Source organism: Neolamprologus multifasciatus, chromosome 9 (assembly GCF_963576455.1).
Source record: "Neolamprologus multifasciatus chromosome 9, fNeoMul1.2, whole genome shotgun sequence".
NCBI lineage: Eukaryota > Metazoa > Chordata > Actinopteri > Cichliformes > Cichlidae > Neolamprologus > Neolamprologus multifasciatus.
Window position 1 is genome coordinate 27,364,814 of NC_140447.1, and position 22,377 is coordinate 27,387,190.

The following is a 22,377-nucleotide window of genomic DNA, read 5'->3' on the forward strand; positions in this document are numbered from 1 at the left end:
TGAGGTGTAAAAAATTAACATTCACTTTAATGTGGCTGTAGGCAGCATAGTGATGTATAATATGTACTGTGCAATCATCAGATCATCATCAACACCGAAGACACCTGACATCTAAACACATTTTAAAGTATACACGATAAACATTTTTTAAATTACGTTACTCGACGCTATTACAGTAATTTGATTTCTTTCATTTAAAACTTATTTGGCTCATTTTTTCCAGTATTACAATTTATAGTAACTAACAATCTAGCCTTGTGTCTTAGATACAGCAGAGACTGGGGAAATTCACCTGTTACAGCAGAACAAGGGTCAGAAAGAAAAAGTGAATCGGAGAGTTTTAATAAACAATAAAAATATCATTTGTATTATTTGCACCTATTTGTTCTTTTTATCAAAAAAACCTCAGTTTTCTGTGAGTTGTGAAGTACGGTGCTCCCGGTCTAACTTAAAATAGATTTGTAGTTGTTGGTTGTTAATGTGTAGCCATGACAACCGGCCTCATTCACAAATTGCGCAAATGAACAAATTCAGAACAGCTTTAACCTTTAAGAATGAGAAAATGATTATTCTTTAGTTATTATGTTTTCCATGAGCCAAAAATGCTCAGTAAGATAATTATTGGCAGAAGTTCTTACTATTTACATAAAACATTCAAATCTCTCTAAAAATCAGCTGCTGTGAGGTTTTCTCTTTCAGAATAACATTGTTTGACAGACAGCTGTGTGGCAGCTCTAGTGGACCACTTTCACTTTCTTCCCTCTAGTTATGAAGAAAAATGTAACTTTTATCTGAAATGTGACAGCAGCCACAGGCTAGTAAGCTAGACAGCTACCATCCTCACAGGTACGTATTTATTATCTACAATAAATCTCAGCATAAAAGACCCGATTCTAGACGTCAGATAGTTATTAATATGACGGCTTTTGCTAAATAGCTGGATCCAGAGGCTACTGAGCTGAGGAAATTGTTAATTAGACAATCTATAATTAAGATCTGTTAGACAGCCAATCGGATTTAGAGAGAGGTTAAAAAGAGAGTAGAGGAGAGGGGAAAAAAAAATCACATTTTGATTATTAGAGGATGAGTGGCAGATGTGAGACAGATGGTGACACTGTAGTGAGGGAGTATAACGGACTCATCCTGTTTTAGAGGTTTAGAGATCAGAGTAGGAGGGGATTACAATTAATACAAAAATAAATAAGAAAATCTCACTTTTTGGACCAGAATCAGAAACTTTATTTACAATAGATGCTCTGATGGTTTATTTAACAGTTCTTACTCCATTTAAAAAAATGGGTTTTTTTTTTGCCATGTGCCAGTAACACGGTGAGGTCCTGCTGTGGCTTTGTTTTTAAAAAGGTTCCACTCTATATTTAACATACACATAAGACATAAAGCCACCTTTGATAGAGCCGGAGTGATAAACAGCATAAAACATGAATGCATGAGGCTTCATTTCTAATTCCCTTTGCCCTTTGTCCTACTTTTATTTTGAAAATACTGGGCACAAAGGTAGTTTCCCCCAAAATATTTGTGTTAACGGTCACTTCGACCCACTTGATCCCTTCCTAAAACCCATCTATCTTCCTTACTACATCTTCACGATCAACTAGTGGCACCTCTGTTTTGCTAGCTCTTGCCTGAACAGCTGCAACATCTGCAGAGAAGGCTCCCTAATGTGGACCCGGGTCCTGATTGGCTGTCCCAAAGAAGGCGCTGTCACTTCCTGTACTCTTCCGAGTCTTCGGTTTCCTTCTCCTGCCGCTCCCGCTCTCGTCTCATCTCCTTCAGCTCCTGCCTGTATTTCCGCTCGATGAAGCGCTTCTGATGAGCCATCTGTGGGAAGTTATCTGGTACAGGGAGAGGCAGAGCGGGAAACACAGGAGTCGACCAAGGAGAACAGATAAAGAGAGAGAAACACAGAAGCAGAGGTATGAGGAGACAAGGTCAGTTTCCAACTGGGTGAGGACAGCAATTTAGTTCCCAAATTGCACTGACTATGGTTTTCATAGCATGTGTCATGCTGTCACTTAGGTCAAATGAGCGAAAATGTTGCAGGCAGTACTGAAATTAAATTGCCCTCATGTTGTTATTTCATTAATAACGATGAAGTAACAAGGAATTAGACAGGCCTTGTTTGGTTTCAGCACAATGACTGTGAGATCTGATAACATAATTACAAGCGAACATTTCGAAAATGAGATCTGTAATAAGATGGCGTAGTGTGACAGCAGGAAGAATATCAAACAAAAACAGATACGAGCTTAAAGGTATATAAGCAGCAGACAAAAGAAACCGTTAAAGTTTTGAAATTGTGTCTATTTGAAAACTTTCATATTAAACTGCTCGTTTAGAAACCTCTTTTAAAGCTGCTACTACTTGGCGTTCAACCAGCAAACTGCAGCTTTGGCTACATCAGCCATTAGTTTCTAAAGAGAAGTTCTGAGGCCTCGATTTGAGTTTTCTGCTCGCTGCCAACTTGGCTCGAGTCGTCTCCAAATGTGGCGAAACACACAGGGAGCCCAGGCTCAGGAAGTGGGAACCACAACAACTGAAGTGCTCAGGACTCGTGTCAATCAGAGAGACACACTCTGAACCGCTTTCTGTGAAAGTCTCCACCAAGACGCAAATTGGTTTCTGTTTCAAGATCTCCACATTTCTGTGTCACATATTTTCATTAAGAGCTGTGAATTGTGGGGGTGGCGTACTCGGGAGATTTTGCTTAAAAGGCTAACGGCAGCAAATATGGGAATACGGATATATCTGGCCCGAGTGACGGATACACAAAGGAATATTTTATTAAGTATTCTGCTGCATCAATTTTACAATGACTAAGTGTTTACACCTTTGTTTAATTTAAACTTTTTAACCTTTAAGGGAAAGAAACACCTTTGAGATTAAAAATATCATTTGCAAGAGGTTCCACGTAGATTCAGGCTCGGAAGTTTTTAGACAAAGACGCTTTTTTTTCTCTTTTGCAATTTTGCCTTTATGCACCACCACAGTGGATTATAAAGGAAACAATTGAGCTGTCATTCAAGCACAGACTCTAAGCTTTAACTCAAGGGCTTTAACAAAAACACTGCTTTAACTGTTTAGGAATTACAGCCGTTGTACATAGTCCTGTGTTTTCAAAGGCTCTAAAGTAACTGAGAAGCGCTTTTGTGGCCAGTTGAGGCCTGTTCTCTTGTTATTTCATGACAAACAAAGTAGATTAGAGATCTGGAGTTAATTCTAAGTGATGAACTTCGATGAACTCTCAATATGAGGTCCAAAGAGCTGCCAGTGCAACTCAATGAAGCAACTCAAGGTGGCTGCAGTAAAGGCCTCATTGAGCAGCGGTCCCCAACCTCCAGGCCACGGACTGGAGTCCTTTGGTACCGGGCCGCGAGAGTTGTGCCTCGGGTGTGAAATTTAAGGTTTTCAGGGGTTTTATCAGTTTTTATTGTTATTTTTTTTAATTATTTTTATCATTAACTCTGTTTCTCTGGGTCTTTTCCCATGTTTTATGAATAAATCTTCTTTTTTGGTACTGGTACTGGTTTTATTTTGTTGTATTTATCCGCGACACCTTAAAGGCCGGGCCGTGAAAATATTGTCGGACACAACCGGTCCGTGGCGCAAAAAAGGTTGGGGACCGCTGTCATAGAGCATTTCAAGGAATGGACCTTCTGTCTAAAGAGAACATGGCAGCATGAACAACCCACAAGACTTCTGCAACAATCTTTGGACAGATGAGACCAAAGTTGAGGTATTTGGCTGTAATATGGAGAAACCCAAACACAACATGTCAGCACAAACACGTAATACCAACTGTCAGGCACGGTGGTGGAGGGGTGAAGATTTGGGCTTGTTTTGCAGATCACCCAACCCAAGAATACAGCAAGCAATGGTGGATAGGAACTTTGTAGCAAAGGTGTTGTAAGTACTACGAAGATAACTGTATAAATAATGTTACAGAAATCACACAAGTAGAAGCAACTAGTTTTGCTTGCCTCAGATACCCAATTTATTTATTTTTTCATCAAGTGCTGAAAATGACACAAAATCGATTAAATTCCTTCGTATTTGCAATCTTGGAGCTTTGGATGGTTGTGAAAGATGAAAAAGTTGTGGGAAAAACAACTGAAACATCAGTTACTTTAAAAAAACAATCAAAAACATTTCTTCGTGTTGGTTGGTATTTCACAAGAGCAGTAGGAACAATTCAAAATAAGAATCAAAGAATCAAGATGAGAATGAAGTCATCTAAAAGAAGAGAGGCCAAGGCCAAGCTAGTGAGTCTAGCATCAAAATGTTAACTGCTAATGAACAAAAGTGATGCATTCCTTTTTTTAAGCTACTTAAGCTTTTTCTCTTCATGTTTCAGACATTTGAGTAGATTTTTCAAAGGTGACACAAAAATGCCTGTTACAATTTCAGAAAGTGGCAGCTGACAGTTTATTTTGGCTGCTTAAGAAAGGTAATTAACTTCTCAGAGTACTAACAAAAGCTCACATCGGACAAACTGGAATGAGATCATATTGGCATACGTAGGAGAGATTATTTTACTTATTGTTAATACATTTTCCCTTCAGTTAAAATGATTTAAGCACATAACAGAGCAGTGACTCGTTTAAAAAGATTGAAAACACCAGATTTGGTGCACCGGTGTCGTCTTGAAAGAAGCAACTTCCCTCAGTTTTCATGCCAAGCAGCACCGTTTGTAATTTTAATATTCACTGCTCAGGTAATTTTCCATTAAGTGTTTACATTACTGTGCCTGCCCACTGCAAACTTCAATTTAAAACAGCATGCATGACAGCTGCCCGGTGGTTTGTGTCTACTCGCTGAGACACACATTTGACTGTGCAGTTTTTCCAGTCACTGATCATGACCATGCAAACTCAGGCAAATTGGGCTTCCAATACCTTTTCCCTCAAACGTTTTAAAGATAGCCTGTGAGGCAAAACAGAGGAGCCACAATGGTCTGTGCTTATAGGACATTAAAATAAGGTCCTCTGTGTGTTTTGTACAATTCTGCGAACTTTGCAAGTATCAAGTTATCATTTTTCATAAATTTGGATTCATACAAATGGATGACAAACTGCAGAGAGTTTTTTTCCCCTTTAATGTGGCACTGATTTTCCAAATCTTGAAGCTAGGCTAGGTTTGGGCTCACCAATCACAGCTTAGCACCATCCCTCCAATCTCCTAATGTGGAATTTGCAGGTCTCGGAAATGGAGTCATTACCACCACCAGAGGACACCTTGTGCATAACAGGAAGACTTTGGTGGAATCTGTCATAACTAGGTATATTATGCCTCGGGATGAAAAGAAACAACAGTCCAAACTCATCCATAAGTGTTAAACTGGACAGAATGGATGTGTGACTTATGAAGGTCACAGCATTTGATTTAGATCACTTTCACAATCCTCGAACCATTCAGTGAACCTTTATTCCCAACCACCAATCTCTAGGACTGAAGCCAACATGAAGTAACAAAAACAAAGCACTCGTCTAACAGGCAGAATAAATGAACATAGCTACCAGTAACCAGTAACCTCAGGCTCTGCATTTTTAAGCTTTAATTAAGGGTTTTGGCAGCTTAAACCATTTTACTGGCTCCAAACCACCCAAAAATATGTTGGCCAGAAGCGAGAACTTACCTGTAATGAATGAACAAGCTAGCTCCCAAACCCCAAAACAACATGCTGTTTCAGAATGCAGAGTCTATAAGCAGTGGGAGATATTATGGAAGCTGTGTCCAACTTTTATTTCTTTTTTTCTGCCAGTACCTCATGAATAAAAGGCATCCCATCCCAGGATATACGTGCTTTGTCATCTGGAGAGCACTCAGGATAACTTAGTATTGAGCTGTATTGATCTTGTCTCTAAAGGGGACAAGTGGACCCAAACCACAACCTTCCACAGCAACTAGATCCCCTCAATGTAAGAGTCAAGGGTTATGGTTTTCCTTTCATGTAAGACCATGCTTTCTTTTTCCATTTTTCAATCTACAAGTGAAAGACTTCCTACATTTCAAGGCCCAGATGTATGAAGTTTTAATAAACCTCTTTTTTGCTAGTGTGTTGAGTTTACTTGAGTTCTACCAGGTCATCTAGGCCAGATTATGCCAACTGTTAGGACAACCACCGCGCCAAGTAAAATAGCATCTGAACAAACAGAACAGAAAGAGGTCACAGGTTCGTTTTAAGGCCAAACTGAATTGCCTGTTTAATAACTAACAGCCTCTCCAATGTAAAACCTGAATTGTTGATTGAAGCATTAGATTACTAATGCAATGAGCAGACAAAGAGTTTGAAGATTGAAATATGTTTAAGGGGAAAAAAGGGAAGCAAAAACCCATTAATTTAATGCATTTCACTCTTTCCATTTCCAGAGATCACATTGCACAACATCATTTCTAAATGCTCGCTATAGTCTTTTCAGAACTCGTGAATAGGACTTGGTATTTATGCTGAGACACATTTAAGTCATCATAAACTTGAACTGAAGGTTAAAGGAGATACAGTAAAAGGTTTAGATTATTCTTTTATTCATCAGCCATTTGTACACCTGCATTTTGGAAATAAGAGTTAATATAGAAACACCTTTAGCTATAAATATGACACTGGAAAGAACTGCAGGTATTTGGTGAAAATCTACTGTAGTTCTTAAGGTCTTTCCTGATGTCTGACTAGTCTTATGGCGCATCAGAACAAATGTGAAGTGAAGTTTCATCTCATGGGTTTCTGGACCATTTTGAAATCCGCTATTATTAGCCCCTAACAGCCAATGGAAGAATTACTTCCTTCCAAAGTACAATCAATACTTGGAATAGGTTCACGGGAGGATATTTCCAGAACTTCTAAGGAAATCCTACAGTTTCCCTTACTTTTCTTCAAGTCCTCTATTTTGCTTTTCTCAAAGTTGAATATACACCTTCAGCTTCCTTTAAAGGGCGACAATAAGCTTACTGATAATGGGTGGTCTCAGTAAAATCCACAATCTGCAGGAGAATCTGATCTGATATGCTATCACAACACTAAAGGTGAAATATATTGAACTTGCACGGATGCATATTCGGCTCCTTTTGCCCCAAGTCGATTTGTGCCTTTGAATAGAAAACTTTACTATGCTGCAGGTCTAAACACACCATTAACAAAATAACAGCTTTTCAAATTCTCACTGCTGGGTCTTCAAAAAACAAGAACTTCATATAAAATAATATTCTCCTAGCCTGTTTGCCCAAGATGGACACAAAGAATCATCAACATCAAGCTACAATTCAGCTCTTTTACATGGTTCCTACTGCTTAAGATAACGCAAAAGACCTTTTAAAATTATGATAGTATGAAATCTCAAGACCAGCTTTAGAATAATAAACATGGAAGCAGAAACACATCAATTTCTTGATGGTTTATTTGATAGTTTGATAGGTCTCATCGCCTTGTGTCAGGCTCTTGTTAAACATTAAAACACGTCCTAAATGGTACAAGCTTGCTGATACGGTTTACTTTGCTAGAGCTGCATGCAAACAACATACCTTTTACATTTTAATAGGTATTGGTTTCTGCCAGTGATGCAAAATCTGGATTTAATGGCTAATTTTCATTGAATTTGCATGCTTGCTAGCAGAGACTGCATTTGCTCTGAAGGTCCTGACCACAAAACAAAATGAGTGTTTTGGTTCTGCTGTTAGGATTTGCGTAATAAAGATGGAAGAGGTATTCATTTATGGCTCATGCTTTTTTAACTTAAGCAATTCAGCGATGTAATATCTTTGAAGGCTTTCTAAGCATCTGTAGGATTCTTGTTTTACCTCAGACCATGTTATTTAAAAATCCAGTGTGCTTCAGTACAGAGCCAAACAACAGAAAATACGGCAGTGTCTTAAATACTTAGGAGCTGTATCATGAGTAGATAATGTACATTATCCCCCAATAAATGTGAAAATTTAATTATTTCTATTGTCCAGACAGTGAACTCACAGCTGATAACGTGGCGCCTTAGGGTTTTAGACAACTACTCGACTATCTGCTGTGGATTTGTGTTTTCTGCAAAAAGCTGCCGCCCTACCGCTGCAGACCCATGACCACGGCTGCAAAGATAAACCACAGGAGCACAAGTGAAAATGTTTCTCACATGTTGCAGGGACACATTAACCATCTGCGTTGTGTTTAACCTCCACTTTGGCGCTGATAATCAGTAATTCGAAAACCATGAAAGGGTTTCACGTTGAAGAATGTCCCCTCTAATGTTGAAATGAAAGATAAGAGAAAAGGTGTTGTGCATTCACATGTTTTGAAAGGATTTCCAGCCTCCTACATGCGAGGCTTAGGTTGCCTTTCAATTTAATTTAAATTCTTTGGAGAGTTGTTTAGGCATATGAAATATTTTAAAGATGTCACCTTGAGCTCTCTAGAGAGCTGTGAGGTAGTTTTCTTTTTTCCTGTCAGTTTATGAACTAAAGCATAATTGGCCTTAGCCGGGGCTTCAGAACAGCAAATTCTACAACTGATTGCCAGGAGGAATTAGCCATGAGCGACTAAAGGCCATGCAGTGCTTTGGTCGTCCTCAATCAGTTCTTGTAATCAAAATTCAAGAACCTACTATGGCAAATGAACCACTGCCAACCCCCACCCTGCAATTTCCATATAATATGTGTCCGGCTTGTGAATGGAAAAGGATAATGTATTCTTCCCCTTGCAACACTATAATTTGTCATTATGGCAACAGAGAGGAAAGCGTGTGATAACAGCAATATCCTATTAAAAAAAAGAGAAGGAAAAAAAAACCTGAAGAAAGAACACTGAGCAAAAAAAAAAAAAAGCATGCTGAAAGAAACACACACATGCATGAACACACAGAAACACACAGTCTATTTCAATATGCTTTCGGTGAGTAAGCAACACTTGGTGAGCCTCGGAGAGAAAACTACATATTGCAGTTAAAATATGGAAATCAGCGGCATTTTTCCCTAGGAGATGACTTGAGAATAACCCACTCGAGAGGAAAAAAATAAATAAAGATTTGGCCATTTACATTGTTTAACATGCAGCACAAGAGCAATCGTCAAAGAATATGGTTGCTAAGGATACACAAGCCTTTTCATTTCGGCCTGTGTTGGGCATCACAAAAGCATATTGTGAATTCTCAGCCGTCCGGCGTTCTGCAGAAAAGCACCTTTGAGAAATGGTGCTCTTTGCATGCTGATTAGCTTTGGTTAAAGTGTTATTACACTTCGCTCCGCACAGGTTTTTTGTTAATTGACAACATAGTAATTTCTCTCAAGGATGGAGGTTTGCAGGCTTGAGATTCAGGTGCAGAACTGGCAGTTGGGGGCCCTGCACAACAACGCGCTCTGTTGTGCCCACCAGCAGCAGTGCTGAGACGAGCAGCTGGATGTGGAATCTGTGATGAGAGATCAGCTCCCTCTTTTGTCCTTTCGCTTCAGCATTCACTATTCAGCCAAAGTTTAAGGCTGTGACACGACTTCACAATTGACAGAGCCGACTGAGCCCATCACCTGTACCGTTATCCTTGGCTTTAACCAACCGCCATTAGACACCCAATATACTTACATAAAATTACGATTCCATTAATGTTCATTGCATTGAACCCAACATAATCCCAAGATACGAGATCAGAAAAATGAGGAAACATGAAAACCGTTTGGAATGAATCTACACATGTACTTTTGTTTTACCTAAATCGCGTTGGAAAACACTATCTAACGTCATTAAAATGCTGGTTAAGGTTAGCGATAAGGTTAGGGTTAGGGCTGGAATACATGGCTGGAACGTGTATTAACGCGGGACCGTCATTACAGGATTTTATAACCTGGCGCATAGTTATAAGAATATAGTTATAAGAACCCGGCGTTCCTCAGGAATGCCGCGGGACTCTGCCTCAGAAAGCATCTGATGTGGTTCTGTTGGATTCATCGACCTTCAGCCTGCACAGGTTTGCAGCAGAGTGCAAACCTGTCAAGATAACAGTCAGCACCTGCGACTCTCGCTGCCTCCTCTGGACTGGTGGAGATAGGATTCCCCATGTGAGAGAGTTAAGGATCTTGGGATCTTTTAATGAGTGATGGGAAGGTAAAACAGTGACCTGCTCATGGTAAAAAGAGTTGGCCAAAAGGTGGAGCTTTCATATTAGCCATATATCTATATTCCAACTTCACCCAGATCTCATGACCATAGGAGAATGACTTCAAGAGAAAGGTCATGAATATAAGCTGGCAAATGAGTTTGCTCTCAAGAAGCTGGGCTCATCCTTAGAGAACAGGTGAGGATGTTGGAGTAGAGCTGCTGCTCAAGGTGGCATCTGATTAGGAAGCCAACTGGGCGCCTTCTTTCGGAGGATCCCTGGTGTATAAGGACACCCTCGGGGTAGCCCCAGAACCTGATTGGGAGATAATATATCTTGTCTACCCCCGGAACATCTTGGAATCCCTCAGGAGGAAATGGAGTGTGTTGCTGGGTAGAAGGATGTCTGGAGGACCCTGTCATGGAATGATGGACGGATGCCTGTTTGCAACAGCACTTATCTACCCAGGATTTCTAAGGGCAGAAAGAAGTCAACCGAGCTTCCTTTTGGGAAGTGTTCCTTCCTTTCTAGTAAAATGCGATTTCACTGGCCGAATATCAAAGTTGAGAAAATTAAAACTCAAATGCGCTGACGCCCTATGATTCAATAAGACAGAAAACTACTAACTGACACCATGTTTACTGACACCACAGACTAAGGGTGTCGAGGCAGTTTCTCCATAGATTTCCACAGAACTGGACTTAACTAGAGGAGTCACCCTCTGCTGGTCATTAGAGAAAAATGCAGCTTTAAAGCACGTCTGCACTGGCTTCCTTTTTTAAATATAAACAGCTGGAGGTAGAATCTGTGATGACAGATCAGCTCCCGTTTAAGAGCTCAAGAACATACACTGGTCTATCACCATTCAGCCAAAGCTCAGGCACAATAGACCGAGTCCATCACCTACAGCTCACACGCACAACATCAGTCAACAAGCCAATAGTGTGCCTGTATAGCAGTGCTGATGAAGGGATTTTCCCATCGTGCCAAAGGCCAAACAAAAGATTCAAGCCAGTGAATGGAGATCCTGCATACTGTACTTTACTTTGCCTCTTTCCATCCAGTGCTTTTATCAAGAGATTAAGGGTTTTAGAGAGAGCTAAAGAAAGAATGCAGCTCCCCTTCCAGCTACTAGGCAGATTGAGGCTCTTATTTAACAGATACCGTATTGTTTGAGAAACAAGCAGCTGTGAGGAAGCTGGGAAAAAAAGCGGCAATGGGAGGGGCTGAGCCATAGAGAGATGGGACTTTAAACAGGCACTGTACTATCTGTAAGGATGAATGATAAATGCTTAAGCCGTTTCCATGTATATTTGATGTCGCCTTAGACCTAACGGTGCATGGTGCATGGAGCCCCAGGGCCTCAGAAACACTGCACCACCGGCTCCTTCTTTCTTTCCTTCCTCACGTCGATTTCGTTCGCCTACCTGGCTGCTCTCAGCTCGATTTGTTTGCACTCATGTTTCTCCCAGTCTGGGCCTTGGTTAACATTTAATTCTACCTTGACAGACACAGGCAGGAGACTGTCAAAACGCGGGCCATCAAATAATGAAATGTGAATCAGCTGAGCCACCAGCGGATCAGCTACAGACAGCACACACACCAAATATTGGGGCCCGGTCTCTTTAATGAGCTCTGAGCTGTCTGACTGAACACAGCCATGTCTCTCACCTCTCTGACACCGCTGGAGCCGCCGATTCTGTCAGGCAGGAAAAGCTCTGCAGCAGAAACAAAAAGTTCAATCCCGCTCAAAGTGCTGCTGATACTCGAGGAGGCTTTAAATAAAACATGGAAATGAATCCTGACACGTTGCGTCGAGTTGTTTTCGATCCGAGAGTAACACAAGGTAGGGCTGTTGTACACGAGGAGTAATGGTGTAAGCCAGTACTGCACCAAGGGCCAATAAGACAATCAATGACGAATTACATGACACCGGGGCTAATGTCCTTGATTAGTCTTGCTATGCGAACAAATGAAGCGAGGCTCTTGACAATCACATGAGAGACAATGCGGCTCCAATAGGAGTTGATGCGTCAGGCGGTTCTGCAGCAGATGAGCTCCAGTCTCATTATACAAGCTCATGGTCAGGAGACACACAAATCCTTCAAAGTGTGTTTGAACCCTGCTGACTGACCTTGCATATTTAGCTTAACAAAAAGATGTCCAACAATGGAATTAATGAATTTTCACTATGATTTCCAATACCAAAGTAATTCATTTAAACCTGAACACGAAGTTATGAATAATAAGGAATGATCAGCAGACTATATTTCATTTGAAATAAATATGATCTTTAATTAATGAGGCTTATCTGTGAAAGATGGAAGCGATTGGACTAAAAACAAGCAACAGTTCACTGAAGTTTTTACAGGCAGGTTTAACTGCAAGGATTTTCATTATTCATGGTCTTTTAAAACCATTTCATCAACATTAGTTCTCACAACTCGTGTCTTAAACGACTACAATTAAGAATACCTCCCTGTAACGCAGCTATTATCTACAGTGCTGTGCAAAAGTCTCGAGCTTGAGCTTCTTTTGCTTTGAACAACAGTTCTTCAGGGTTTCTTTAGACATTGGCAGCCTTTTCACTTATTTTCAGTCCAGGCCGTGTACCTGACCACTTTCACAGGAATGTTTTTTACACATAACAGCGAACTTAGCAAAGAACCCATTTTAAATTTTATCTTTAGACACTTTGTTACTACCAGCCTGTCACAAAAACACAATTTGTTCCCATTTCTTTAGCTGAATCTCTGAAAAATACCAAAGATAACACAGTTTGACAGGCATAAAATAGTATTTTTGTACCAACAAGGTGATTCCTGAAGAGCTATTAGCTAAAAACTTGGCATATCTCAGCATCGTGTGCAGAGCGTCCCCCCCAAAAAAATTTGTAGAAACTTGACAAGTGGAGGACAAAAGAAGAAGCGGCAGGCATAAAAAACCCATCTACGGCAGATGAGCTGAAAGTCATGTCCTTAAGAAGTGAGAAAAGATTCAGAATGGCTGTCACAAAGTCATTCTTAAGGAAAGGGAGCAGAGAGAAAAGACTGAGGTATGCTAAATTACACCAGAGCTGGACTGAAAATCAGTGGAAACAGGTCTGATGGAGTGATGAGTCGAAATTAGAAACTGTTGGTTCAAATCATCATCAATACGAGCTCAGGAGAGAGGTACAACACTGTTTACAGCAGCAGTCTCCAACCTTTTTTGCGCCACGGAGCGGGGTTTAATGTCAGACAATATTTTCACAAACTGGCCTTGAAGGTGTCGCGGATAAATACAACAGAATAAAATGATACGACCAAGACAAAAACCATGTTATTTTGTAAATATAATAATAAACGCGAATTGACTGTCTAATAACTTTATTAGCAATATGTCTGTGAAGGTTCTCAGTCATCCAGGTCATCGTAGTCAAAGGAGCTTGCAAAGAAAAGCGTCTGGACTTCTTTAAGTTGCTTGAAGACGTTTCACCTCTCATCCGAGAAGCTTCTTCAGTTCAACTGAACTGAAGAAGCTTCTCGGATGAGAGGTGAAACGTCTTCAAACGTCTTCAAGCGACTTAAAGAAGTCCAGACGCTTTTCTTTGCAAGCTCCTTTGACAACTTTATTAGCAGCGTCCTCCTGAAATGCGCCAACAACATTGAGAGTAACATCCTCCTCTCCGCCCCTTAATGCTCTCTGGTTGCTATGGTAACACGTAAATATTTCTTTCAAAATAAGACACGCAACTACAACACGGGAAAAGACCCAGGGAAACCAAGTTAGCGATAAAAACCCTGAAAACCATAAATTTCACACCTGAGCCTCAACTCTTGCGCCCTGGTACCAAACGACTCACGGACCGGTACCGGGCCGTGGCCTGGGGGGTGGGGACCGCTGGTTTACAGTAATGTGTAAAACACAGTGGACGATTTGTTATGGTTTGGGCCTACGTTTCAGCCAGTGGTGTTGGGGCTTTTGTTAAAACTAATGAAATTATGAGCACGACAAAGAACAATCAGATTTTGATCCACCGTCCAATAGCATATGGAAAGCATTTGATTGGCAACAGCTTTGTGTTTAGGCATGAAAAAGATCCCAAACACACTGATGATGCTGTAAAATCATGCTCAAACAGGAAAACACACAATGAAGCATCATCTATTGGCCACCCCAGAACCCAGACCTCAACATTACTGATGCAGTGTGGTGTCACGGTAAATGGTAAATGGCCTGTATTTGTATAGCGCTTTTACTAGTCCCCCCTAGGGACCCCAAAGCGCTTTACACACCCAGTCATCCACCCATTCACACACACATTCACACACTGGTGGAGGCAAGACAGTTGTAGCCGCAGCTGCCCTGGGGCAGACTGACAGAAGCGAGGCTGTCATATCGTGCCATCGGCCATTCTGGCCATCACCAGTAGGCCATAGGTGAAGTGTCTTGCCCAAGGACACAACGACCGAGACTGTCCGAGACTGTCGAACCGGCAACCTTCCGATTACAAGGCGAACTCCCAACTCTTGAGCCACGATCGCCCCCGTCATCTTGTCAGACAACAGAACAAAAGGCAGCCATCATCCAAAGAAGAGCTTTGAATGTCCTTCAACAATCCCACAGAACTATTCCTGAAGACTACTTGAAGAACTGTCTAAGAGAGTTTGAGCTATGCTGAAGAATAAGGGCAGTGATACCAAATACTCCATGCCATTTTGAAAACAAAATATAAAATGAGAGGTGACTCAAAATCTCTGCAGAGTTCTGTAAATGTTCTTAAAAACTGCTCAGAGTATCATAACAGACAGGTCGGTGTGAGCAGCGAGTACATCAAACTGACGGCTGACTTGTAAATTAGTGGGTTTAAATGAAGTGACGGTGCAAAGTCAAACAAAGCTCTAGAACTGGAAGCTTTTTTTGCGCCAAAGGAAGGAAGACTTGAAGAGATGATTTTAAATTACCTGACCTTTTAAAAGGCATTGCTAATCTAGTCACATGAAACAGCAATTTATGAGGGGGGAAATGTTCATTTACTAGGAATGAGCATCTATCAATCATGGTGACAGAGGTGTACACTGGGGAGAGGAAACGGGTGGAATTAAGGGAGGGAGGATGACACAGGAGAGAGACTGTGTGCTCTGAACTACGCCCCCTGATAAGGAGGGAGGGAGGCGAGGGAAAAAGGGAGCCAAAAACAGAGGGAGAGAGGGAGGCTGAGAGAGCGGCTTTAAATAATAACACGCTAATGCTAATGTTTCATAAAAAGCTAAAGCATGGGTGCGCAAACAGTATCAATCACAAGTGGCTGGAGGCCTCATTTAGAAGCCAAATGAAATCAAAGTTTGACCTTTCTGCCCTCTGCAAGTTCCACAGGCCTGTTCCAACAAAGCCATTTGTGTTCACCTCCAGCTAATTAGTTGAGTAAAGAACAAATTGTACATTTGATTAATGTGGTCACACAGTTAGCAACTGAACGTGGTCCAAATATTACAACCAAACTCTTTCCACTCTCAGTTTAATGGAGGTTATTATGCCCACGTACGTATTCAGAGTATAGGAAGCAAATTGGAGGTGTTGGAAGAGGCTCGTGGATGTGTTTCTGAGAGCCGTGTAATTGTATTTTTTACTTAGCGGCGAATGAGACGTTACCTGTTTTCCTTAAGTGGCGTTTGATGAAAAGACAATGACAAGATGGAAAACAGCCAAGGAGTGAAGCAGCACGTAGGGGGACGCGTCAGCTGCACTCCTTCAAATCTGAAGAGGAGCGCTGAGCATAAGAGAGCGTGCAGCCTCGCTCTCGTGGTCTCTAAAAAGCGCTTGAAAACAACATTTTTAAAAAAATGCAAACTTTGCGTGGCTCTCGAAACAAACTTGCCGCCGTCCCCCGGGGATGATCGACGTGGTCGAGGATGCTTAGCTTCCCCCGTCTTTGTTTTATTGCTTCTCCATCTCTGGCTAGGCCCCATGCCTGTGCTCTGGGCTAGCACTTCAAACAACCTAATGTCCTATATGTTGCAGCCAACCGGCTGGTCAGGCCACAGCTCTCTGCCAGCCATCTTGCATACTGTACAGCCAAAGCTAATATTCAACACTGAGGCAAAGCATGTGAAGGGCTTAAAGTGTGAAAACGTTTATGTGTGTGCGGCGAGGAGAGGTCTTTGTTGCCGAACAACTCACATTTTTCCAGCGCATCCATCGCAGCTCCCATTTCTGCCTGTTGGATGCTAGATTAGAAATTTTTTTTTAAAGAAAAGGAGACAGAGAAAGAGAGAGAAAAAGGTCTTTAGCATATTTAAAATGTCCCTTTTTTTGAATTCCTGTCAAAATAGAAGAAGAAGAGAAAAATACCCCACAACCAATATTGAGAGGATTATCAAAAGTGCATTATATTTGTTTTCCAAGGAGCCCTTCTTCGCTAACAATCTCAGGTAACACGGTGCACGCATTTCCAAAAGGTAAGCCTATCGGCGGCTCTACGCTGGGCACTGTTTACTCCTGCGATTCACCGTCCCCTCCGTATATATTATGTGGTGTGTGATCATAGCCCAGCAGTGGAGGTGGCTGGGAGCTTAAGTCATGTAAATACAAAAACAGTAAGCTGCCAAAGATTCTGTGGAAGGGACAAACTTATCGCCAGCTTAGTGCAAGAGAGAGCGGTTTCAAGTAGGGGGTCGTGGAGGGGATTTTCACATGTGTGTGTGTGTGGGGGGGGCGAAAGATGTTTGATGGATTTAGGTTTCATTTCTCGCAGGCTCAGCTGCAGCTTTATCGTCAACCCCTCCAACCCCGAAAAGGCCTCGGCGCAGAGATTCACTTTCTTTACTTTACAAAAGCATGAATATGCGAACACACACAAAAGGTGTGCAACTCAACACTGAAGGGGGGGTTATAATAAAAATAAATAGATATAATGTGTGAACACAATAGCTCAGGTAGACCTAAACACAGCCCGAGCAGCAGCGCCGCCTCGTCAAGCTCTCCTCGGCACAAAGTGATATTTCCATAACAGAATTTACATCGGATCGATAACGGATCGATTCATTTTCATGATGTATAATGTCTCTCGCAATAAAATAGGCCAGCCAGAGCTTAATTGCTATAATAAACGCCATCAATAAAGTGCAGCCATTATTCTGGAGCCCATTAGCGGTGCATTGAGAAGGAGAACGCCTTGTCTTGTTTGTGTCTTATTATATTGTACCATCTTACTCACCTTGGGCCTTTGCCACAGCCGATTCGCTCTCCTTTGAAATACACGGCGACGGTGTAAATGCGCGCGTGCGACGGCCCCACCGTCTGCAAGGTCCTGCAAAATGCAACAGAGGAAGGAGGGCAGAGTTTAGGAATAATAAGAAAAAGAGAAGCACAAGGACACTCGGGGACACCGTCCTTCAGAGAAATACAAAAAAAGTTTCGAATTGGAACAAATGTAATTCGACTAAAGAGCGCTCTTTGAGAAGACGCGCAATCCATCTGAGGGACACACAAACAATTTTTAAAGCCTCCCAAAGTCCCCGCACTCATCTTCTGACACCTAGATCTGAAGATCTGAAGATCTGAGTGTGGGGAAATAAATAAATAAATAAATAAATAAGTGACACGTTGAGAGAGGAACTGAAATAAAAGAGTGACAACAGTCTTTGAGAGACCTGCGAGTCTTCGGCGCGCTAGAAGGGTAAACAATGAAAACGCTAAAGAGGGAGCGATGACAAGAGACTATCACTGAAGTAATTTACAGATGTACCTCATTTAAAAAAGACGACGAAGAAGAAGGAGCCAGATGTTGACTTTGTTTTATTTCTGCAGGGACATGTGTACAAGACAGTTGTTTGAAATGTTAACATTAGCATAAACATCTCAGACCCAAGCTGTGAGTCACCTAAATTATTCACAGACAATTTACTTATTTCAGGAGAGCAAATCCATTTTTAATGCGACGTGGTCACTTATGACACTTTATCAATAATTCAGCCCCCCTTTCTCGCTTACAAATGAAGAAGCACGTAGCATGTGCCGAGCAAATAAGACTCCTGCGTGTGCTGCTTTAGCCGAATCTCGACGGGGAGAGCGTGTCACTTGGAATTATCGCGGCGCTAAAATAACACAAAAGGAGACGGAATAAAAGGGAAATCTACGGGGCCGTCGGGAAGTCGTTGGCGCTGCGTTCATGCCAAAAGCTACTTCCAGACTGAGGCCACTTTCTGTACAGCGTGAGATGGGTGTATATGTGCGCTCCCTGGTGTGTCGAGATGTACAGGAAAGTGATAGAGCGCGGGGTTGAGGTGTCGATCTGTCATCAGCCAGGCACATTCACCAGGGAACCTTTAGCAGGGGGCTCGGTACATTAACTCCTTTCCTTCTCCTTTTTTCCCCCCCGTCCTTTCCTGCCTCTTTTGGTAATTTAGTCTCTTTCTTTCCAACTCACACCCTAGTCTCACTCTGTGTTTCTCTACCCTTGACGCTTGTAAACAAATCCCGCAGACTTCGAAGACAGACAGCAAGACAGATTCGACGCCGAACAACTGCTCCATGAAATGCTATGAAAGTTGTATGAGTCTGCCTTATCGACCAACAGGGGTCAGGTCATCTCACGAGGTGGTCAAAGGAATGCTCAATATTACCGGCTGCTACTGTGTATACATCAAACAAGGGGAAAGAAAGAAGTAATTACGCTCAAGGATGGGAGGGGAAGCCTTCCATTCATCAAAGGCTGGGTTTTATGTAAGCTTGTGTCTCCTGTACATGTGGGGCTGTGTGAATTGTTGAAATTCAGGTCACCCAGGAGCTCTATTTGTTTCTCCTTCACGTTCTTGTGGGCAGTGGACTTGGGGAGGGAAGTGTTGATTGCGGTGTCAGAGCTGTGCTGTGTCAAAAAAAAAAAAAATCACCATCCGCTGGGCAGATAGACGGAATAATAAACACGGGGGACTGGAAAGACGATTAAATAAATACAAGGGAAGAGAGACGGGGAGGAAAAGGGGACAGATTAGATGCTGAATTGTGGAGTTCATTGTACGCCGAACCGCTCCGTCTCCAACCACCCGTGAGCCTCGAGACGACCCCCCCTCTTCTTCTTTTTTTGTTCTGAGAAAACTGTGTTTGCCGGCTTCCAGTGGTGACACAAACACTGCATCGTGGCAGCTCTCAAAAGCTTTCTGTCAAATGACACTTGCTCCTTGGCTTTTTTGTCAAATAAGAGATCGTTTTAGTTATCTTTTCTTTTTTCCCATCACAACAACAAAGACCTTTACACAGCTGTTCAAAATGATGACGAGTAGTCTTGTAAATTATGTTTGTGCCAGTTCATTTCCCTGAATTTGTGCTGCAGCCCACGTGATGCCTGACCCTTCTGGACTGCAGAGTTGGGCTCACACTAAAGAGACTGATCAAGTGTACGGTGCAACCATGTGTATACACACTTAGATTAGATCTTTAATCTCAAAAATTTAATTTCTTACCATTGCTAATAAGATGTCATGTTCAAATTCAATATGTATTTTATGCTTAAAATGTTTAAGTAAGTGGCAGCACTTGAATGTATCTTAAGACTGCTTAAAAAAACTTGCAAAAATATAAATGGCTACTAGATTAATCGAAATATGCAGCTATAAAAAAGTTAAAGAATTCATCACTGTATATAAGCCATAAAAGATTTGAAACTGCTCTGAAAAATGAATGGCAAAATAGCTTAAATAGCGTGAAGTAGTGTTTAGTCAGTTAGAGCGGAGTTAAAGATGAAGATAAAAATCCTTGACCATGTGTGCCTACAATTCTAAGCATAAAGAAGCAATGACCAAAACAGTATTTACAAAAGAAAAGCACAAAAATGGGAGAAAGGGTATCCTTGCTGCACTGCTTTCTGCTAGTTCTGCAGAAAGCTATGTTTAGACATAAATGTTAATTCGGCAAGTTAGCCACCCAGAATCCGCTCAGTAGTCTGCAAACAATTAAATCAGTTAGCAGGCAAGCTACGGTTAGCAAGCTGTGTGACTCTGTTGTGTTTTATAACATTTGCTGATCAAGACATTTTACAATGAATGGCTATTTAATGAGCACTTTGGTTGAAGTAGCTGATGTTATGTACTTTGCTAAGTTAGGTAGCTGCCTTTTTTCAGTATCCTGGTAGGTAATGTTAGCTTGCCTGTGAACCAGGCTGGATGCTAACAACCTAGCTTAACCAGATGTTAAGTTGAATGAATTCAAAGCTATTTTTAGCTGCTCCCTTATTCACAAGGAGTCCTCCACAGCAGGTAGCTCGGTTCTGTTTGATTTGTGTCTCCCAGAATCAAACTGAGGGACTTTTACTTGCAAGACAAATGTGCAAACCATGTTGAGTAGCTAGTTAGGCTAACTCCCAGGGGTTGGTTAGGTAATAAATCACTATTGGATAATTACTTCATTAGCTAAAGTTACAAAATAGCCAATATGAAATTCAAAACCATGTTTTAGGTATTTTAATTAGCTTTAGCTTGTTTTCTCATAGTTTTTACAATCAAAATACTATAAGTCATGAGAGTTTTATTGTTTGTTTTTGTGCCCATGTGAAGTTTTTGATAAAGTTTTTTAAGTTCTAAGAGCTGTTTGATTCTTGACATTAGTAGAATTCTTAACTTTATTGATTCTGTACTGAATTGCCACTATGACGAAGCCTCGAGTTGAACAGTTGTCTCTGTTGTATGGTTTATGTCAATGAAGAGTGTGGCTTTCAGGTAAGAAACTTGCCTGATGGGGCCAAGAAATTATAACTGTTTAGTTTGTATTTAAATATAAACTAATCACACACTGGCACTTCTAGATAATGCCGAAAGAAATTTATGCAAGCCTCGGTAATATGGTGGCCTTACTTGTAGAGTGGGATATCAGGCTCCTTGCCCTCCGTTCTCAGGGTCAAACAACACTGCTGCAGCTGAGACTTGGGGTCGTTCCAGTCCTGGTTCAGAATGAACTCCTGCAACACACAAACAACGCACACTTGTGACCAAACTATCTCTCTTCACCCACTCATTTCAAAGAATCAGAAACAATGAAAATGAACTGCAGTAACAACCGTTCTCCTTCACTCCTTCATGCTTTTATTTCATTCCTGCCATCTCCAAGCTTTTACCCCCTTTTGGACTTATTTGCGCTCTCTCTGACTGGCTCTCCATCTATGTCTTGGCGGTGAGCACAAATCACAGGCTACTTAAGACAAAAGCCAATCCCCGGCCAGAAATAAAGAGCGTCTGGGAGTCTCCCAGGTGTGCAGCTCTGATACATTTCTCTTATCCAAGGGGGACTTCTAAAAGCCCTTCCATTAACAGGGAAGCAGCCTTGTCATAAAAAGGCAGACTTTGAATCCAGAACTGTCTGCTCCTATTAATTTTCTACAAAGAGTGCTTCTGCTTCTCTCTCGCTTTGCAGCTCCCTCGCAGCCCCTCCATCTCTACTGTTCTTGCTTTCGTGCTTTGCTTCCCCTTCTTCCTCCTTTCCGGTTTTCCTCTCTCCGGGGGGCGTCCACACTCCTTTCGCTGAAGGCTGAGAAATTTGGCTGTAGCTTATAGCCTACCTCTTGTACATTTCGAGTGCGGTGATGCATTCACTCTCATGCAAACACCTTAACATGCATAATGGAGGGAAGAAGAAAAAAAAACTGCGAACATAAGGAAAGGAGCATTTATGTTCCCGGTTTTGCTTCTCTATTTCCATCTAAATTGGATGAAGCAGCACAGTTTGCAACACTGTGGTTTCCAGAGGGCTATGTAAGGAGACATGCTGGCTGTTTCACAACTTTTCTCTTGGAAGTGGAAATGAGGTGCTCTCTTGCAGCGACCATGACGCAAAGCTCAGCTCCTCTAGAGCTGGGGATTCTCCCTGGAGAGGCACACCAAGACAGCAATTAGCATGGCATATCAGACCGCTGGAGCAGCTTCACAAGGAGAGGTCCGCGCTGTGTGGGAAACTCGTACACGAGCATGCGCGTGTGTACGGACGCCCGGTTTCAGTTTGTGTCTTTTCACTGCAGCAGCGGTAATAAAGGGAAAAACGGAGCTCTTCTATCTAAACTTAGACTTGAGCACTTAAGGATATAATGCCCGTCCTTCCTAAGGCGCATCTCGCCATTGAAGCTTTGACTGAAGCCTACTTATTCAGCTCTCGCAACGCTCCAGAAGTGGATACCGTCAGCAACTTCAAGCACTTCTCGGATCAATAGAAAAACACAGACGACTAACATTAACAAGCCAATGCATGCATCCCAACGCCGTTGAGATTCCCATTAAAGATGACTAAAATAGCCACCCAAGCCGCCATTGTGAGAGGCATTCAAAAGCCA

At 41.8% G+C, this 22,377-nt stretch overlaps 1 protein-coding gene across 3 annotated transcripts in view; it reads right to left on the bottom strand.

Annotated features, from left to right (window-relative positions):
* Window positions 1–1,215: 1,215 nt before the first annotated feature.
* The window catches only part of drosha (drosha ribonuclease III), a 146,420-nt gene continuing 125,258 nt past the window's right edge, over window positions 1,216–22,377 (bottom strand). For all 3 annotated transcript variants that reach the window (XM_085171598.1, XM_085171597.1, XM_085171599.1), the window contains 4 exons: window positions 20,912–21,015; window positions 17,281–17,373; window positions 16,245–16,291; window positions 1,216–1,853 (listed from right to left, as the gene is read on the bottom strand). In XM_085171598.1, coding sequence (XP_085027724.1) covers window positions 1,723–1,853; window positions 16,245–16,291; window positions 17,281–17,373; window positions 20,912–21,015 — 375 coding nt within the window. In that variant the 3' untranslated portion in view covers window positions 1,216–1,722. The remainder of the gene's footprint in view (window positions 1,854–16,244; window positions 16,292–17,280; window positions 17,374–20,911; window positions 21,016–22,377) is intronic.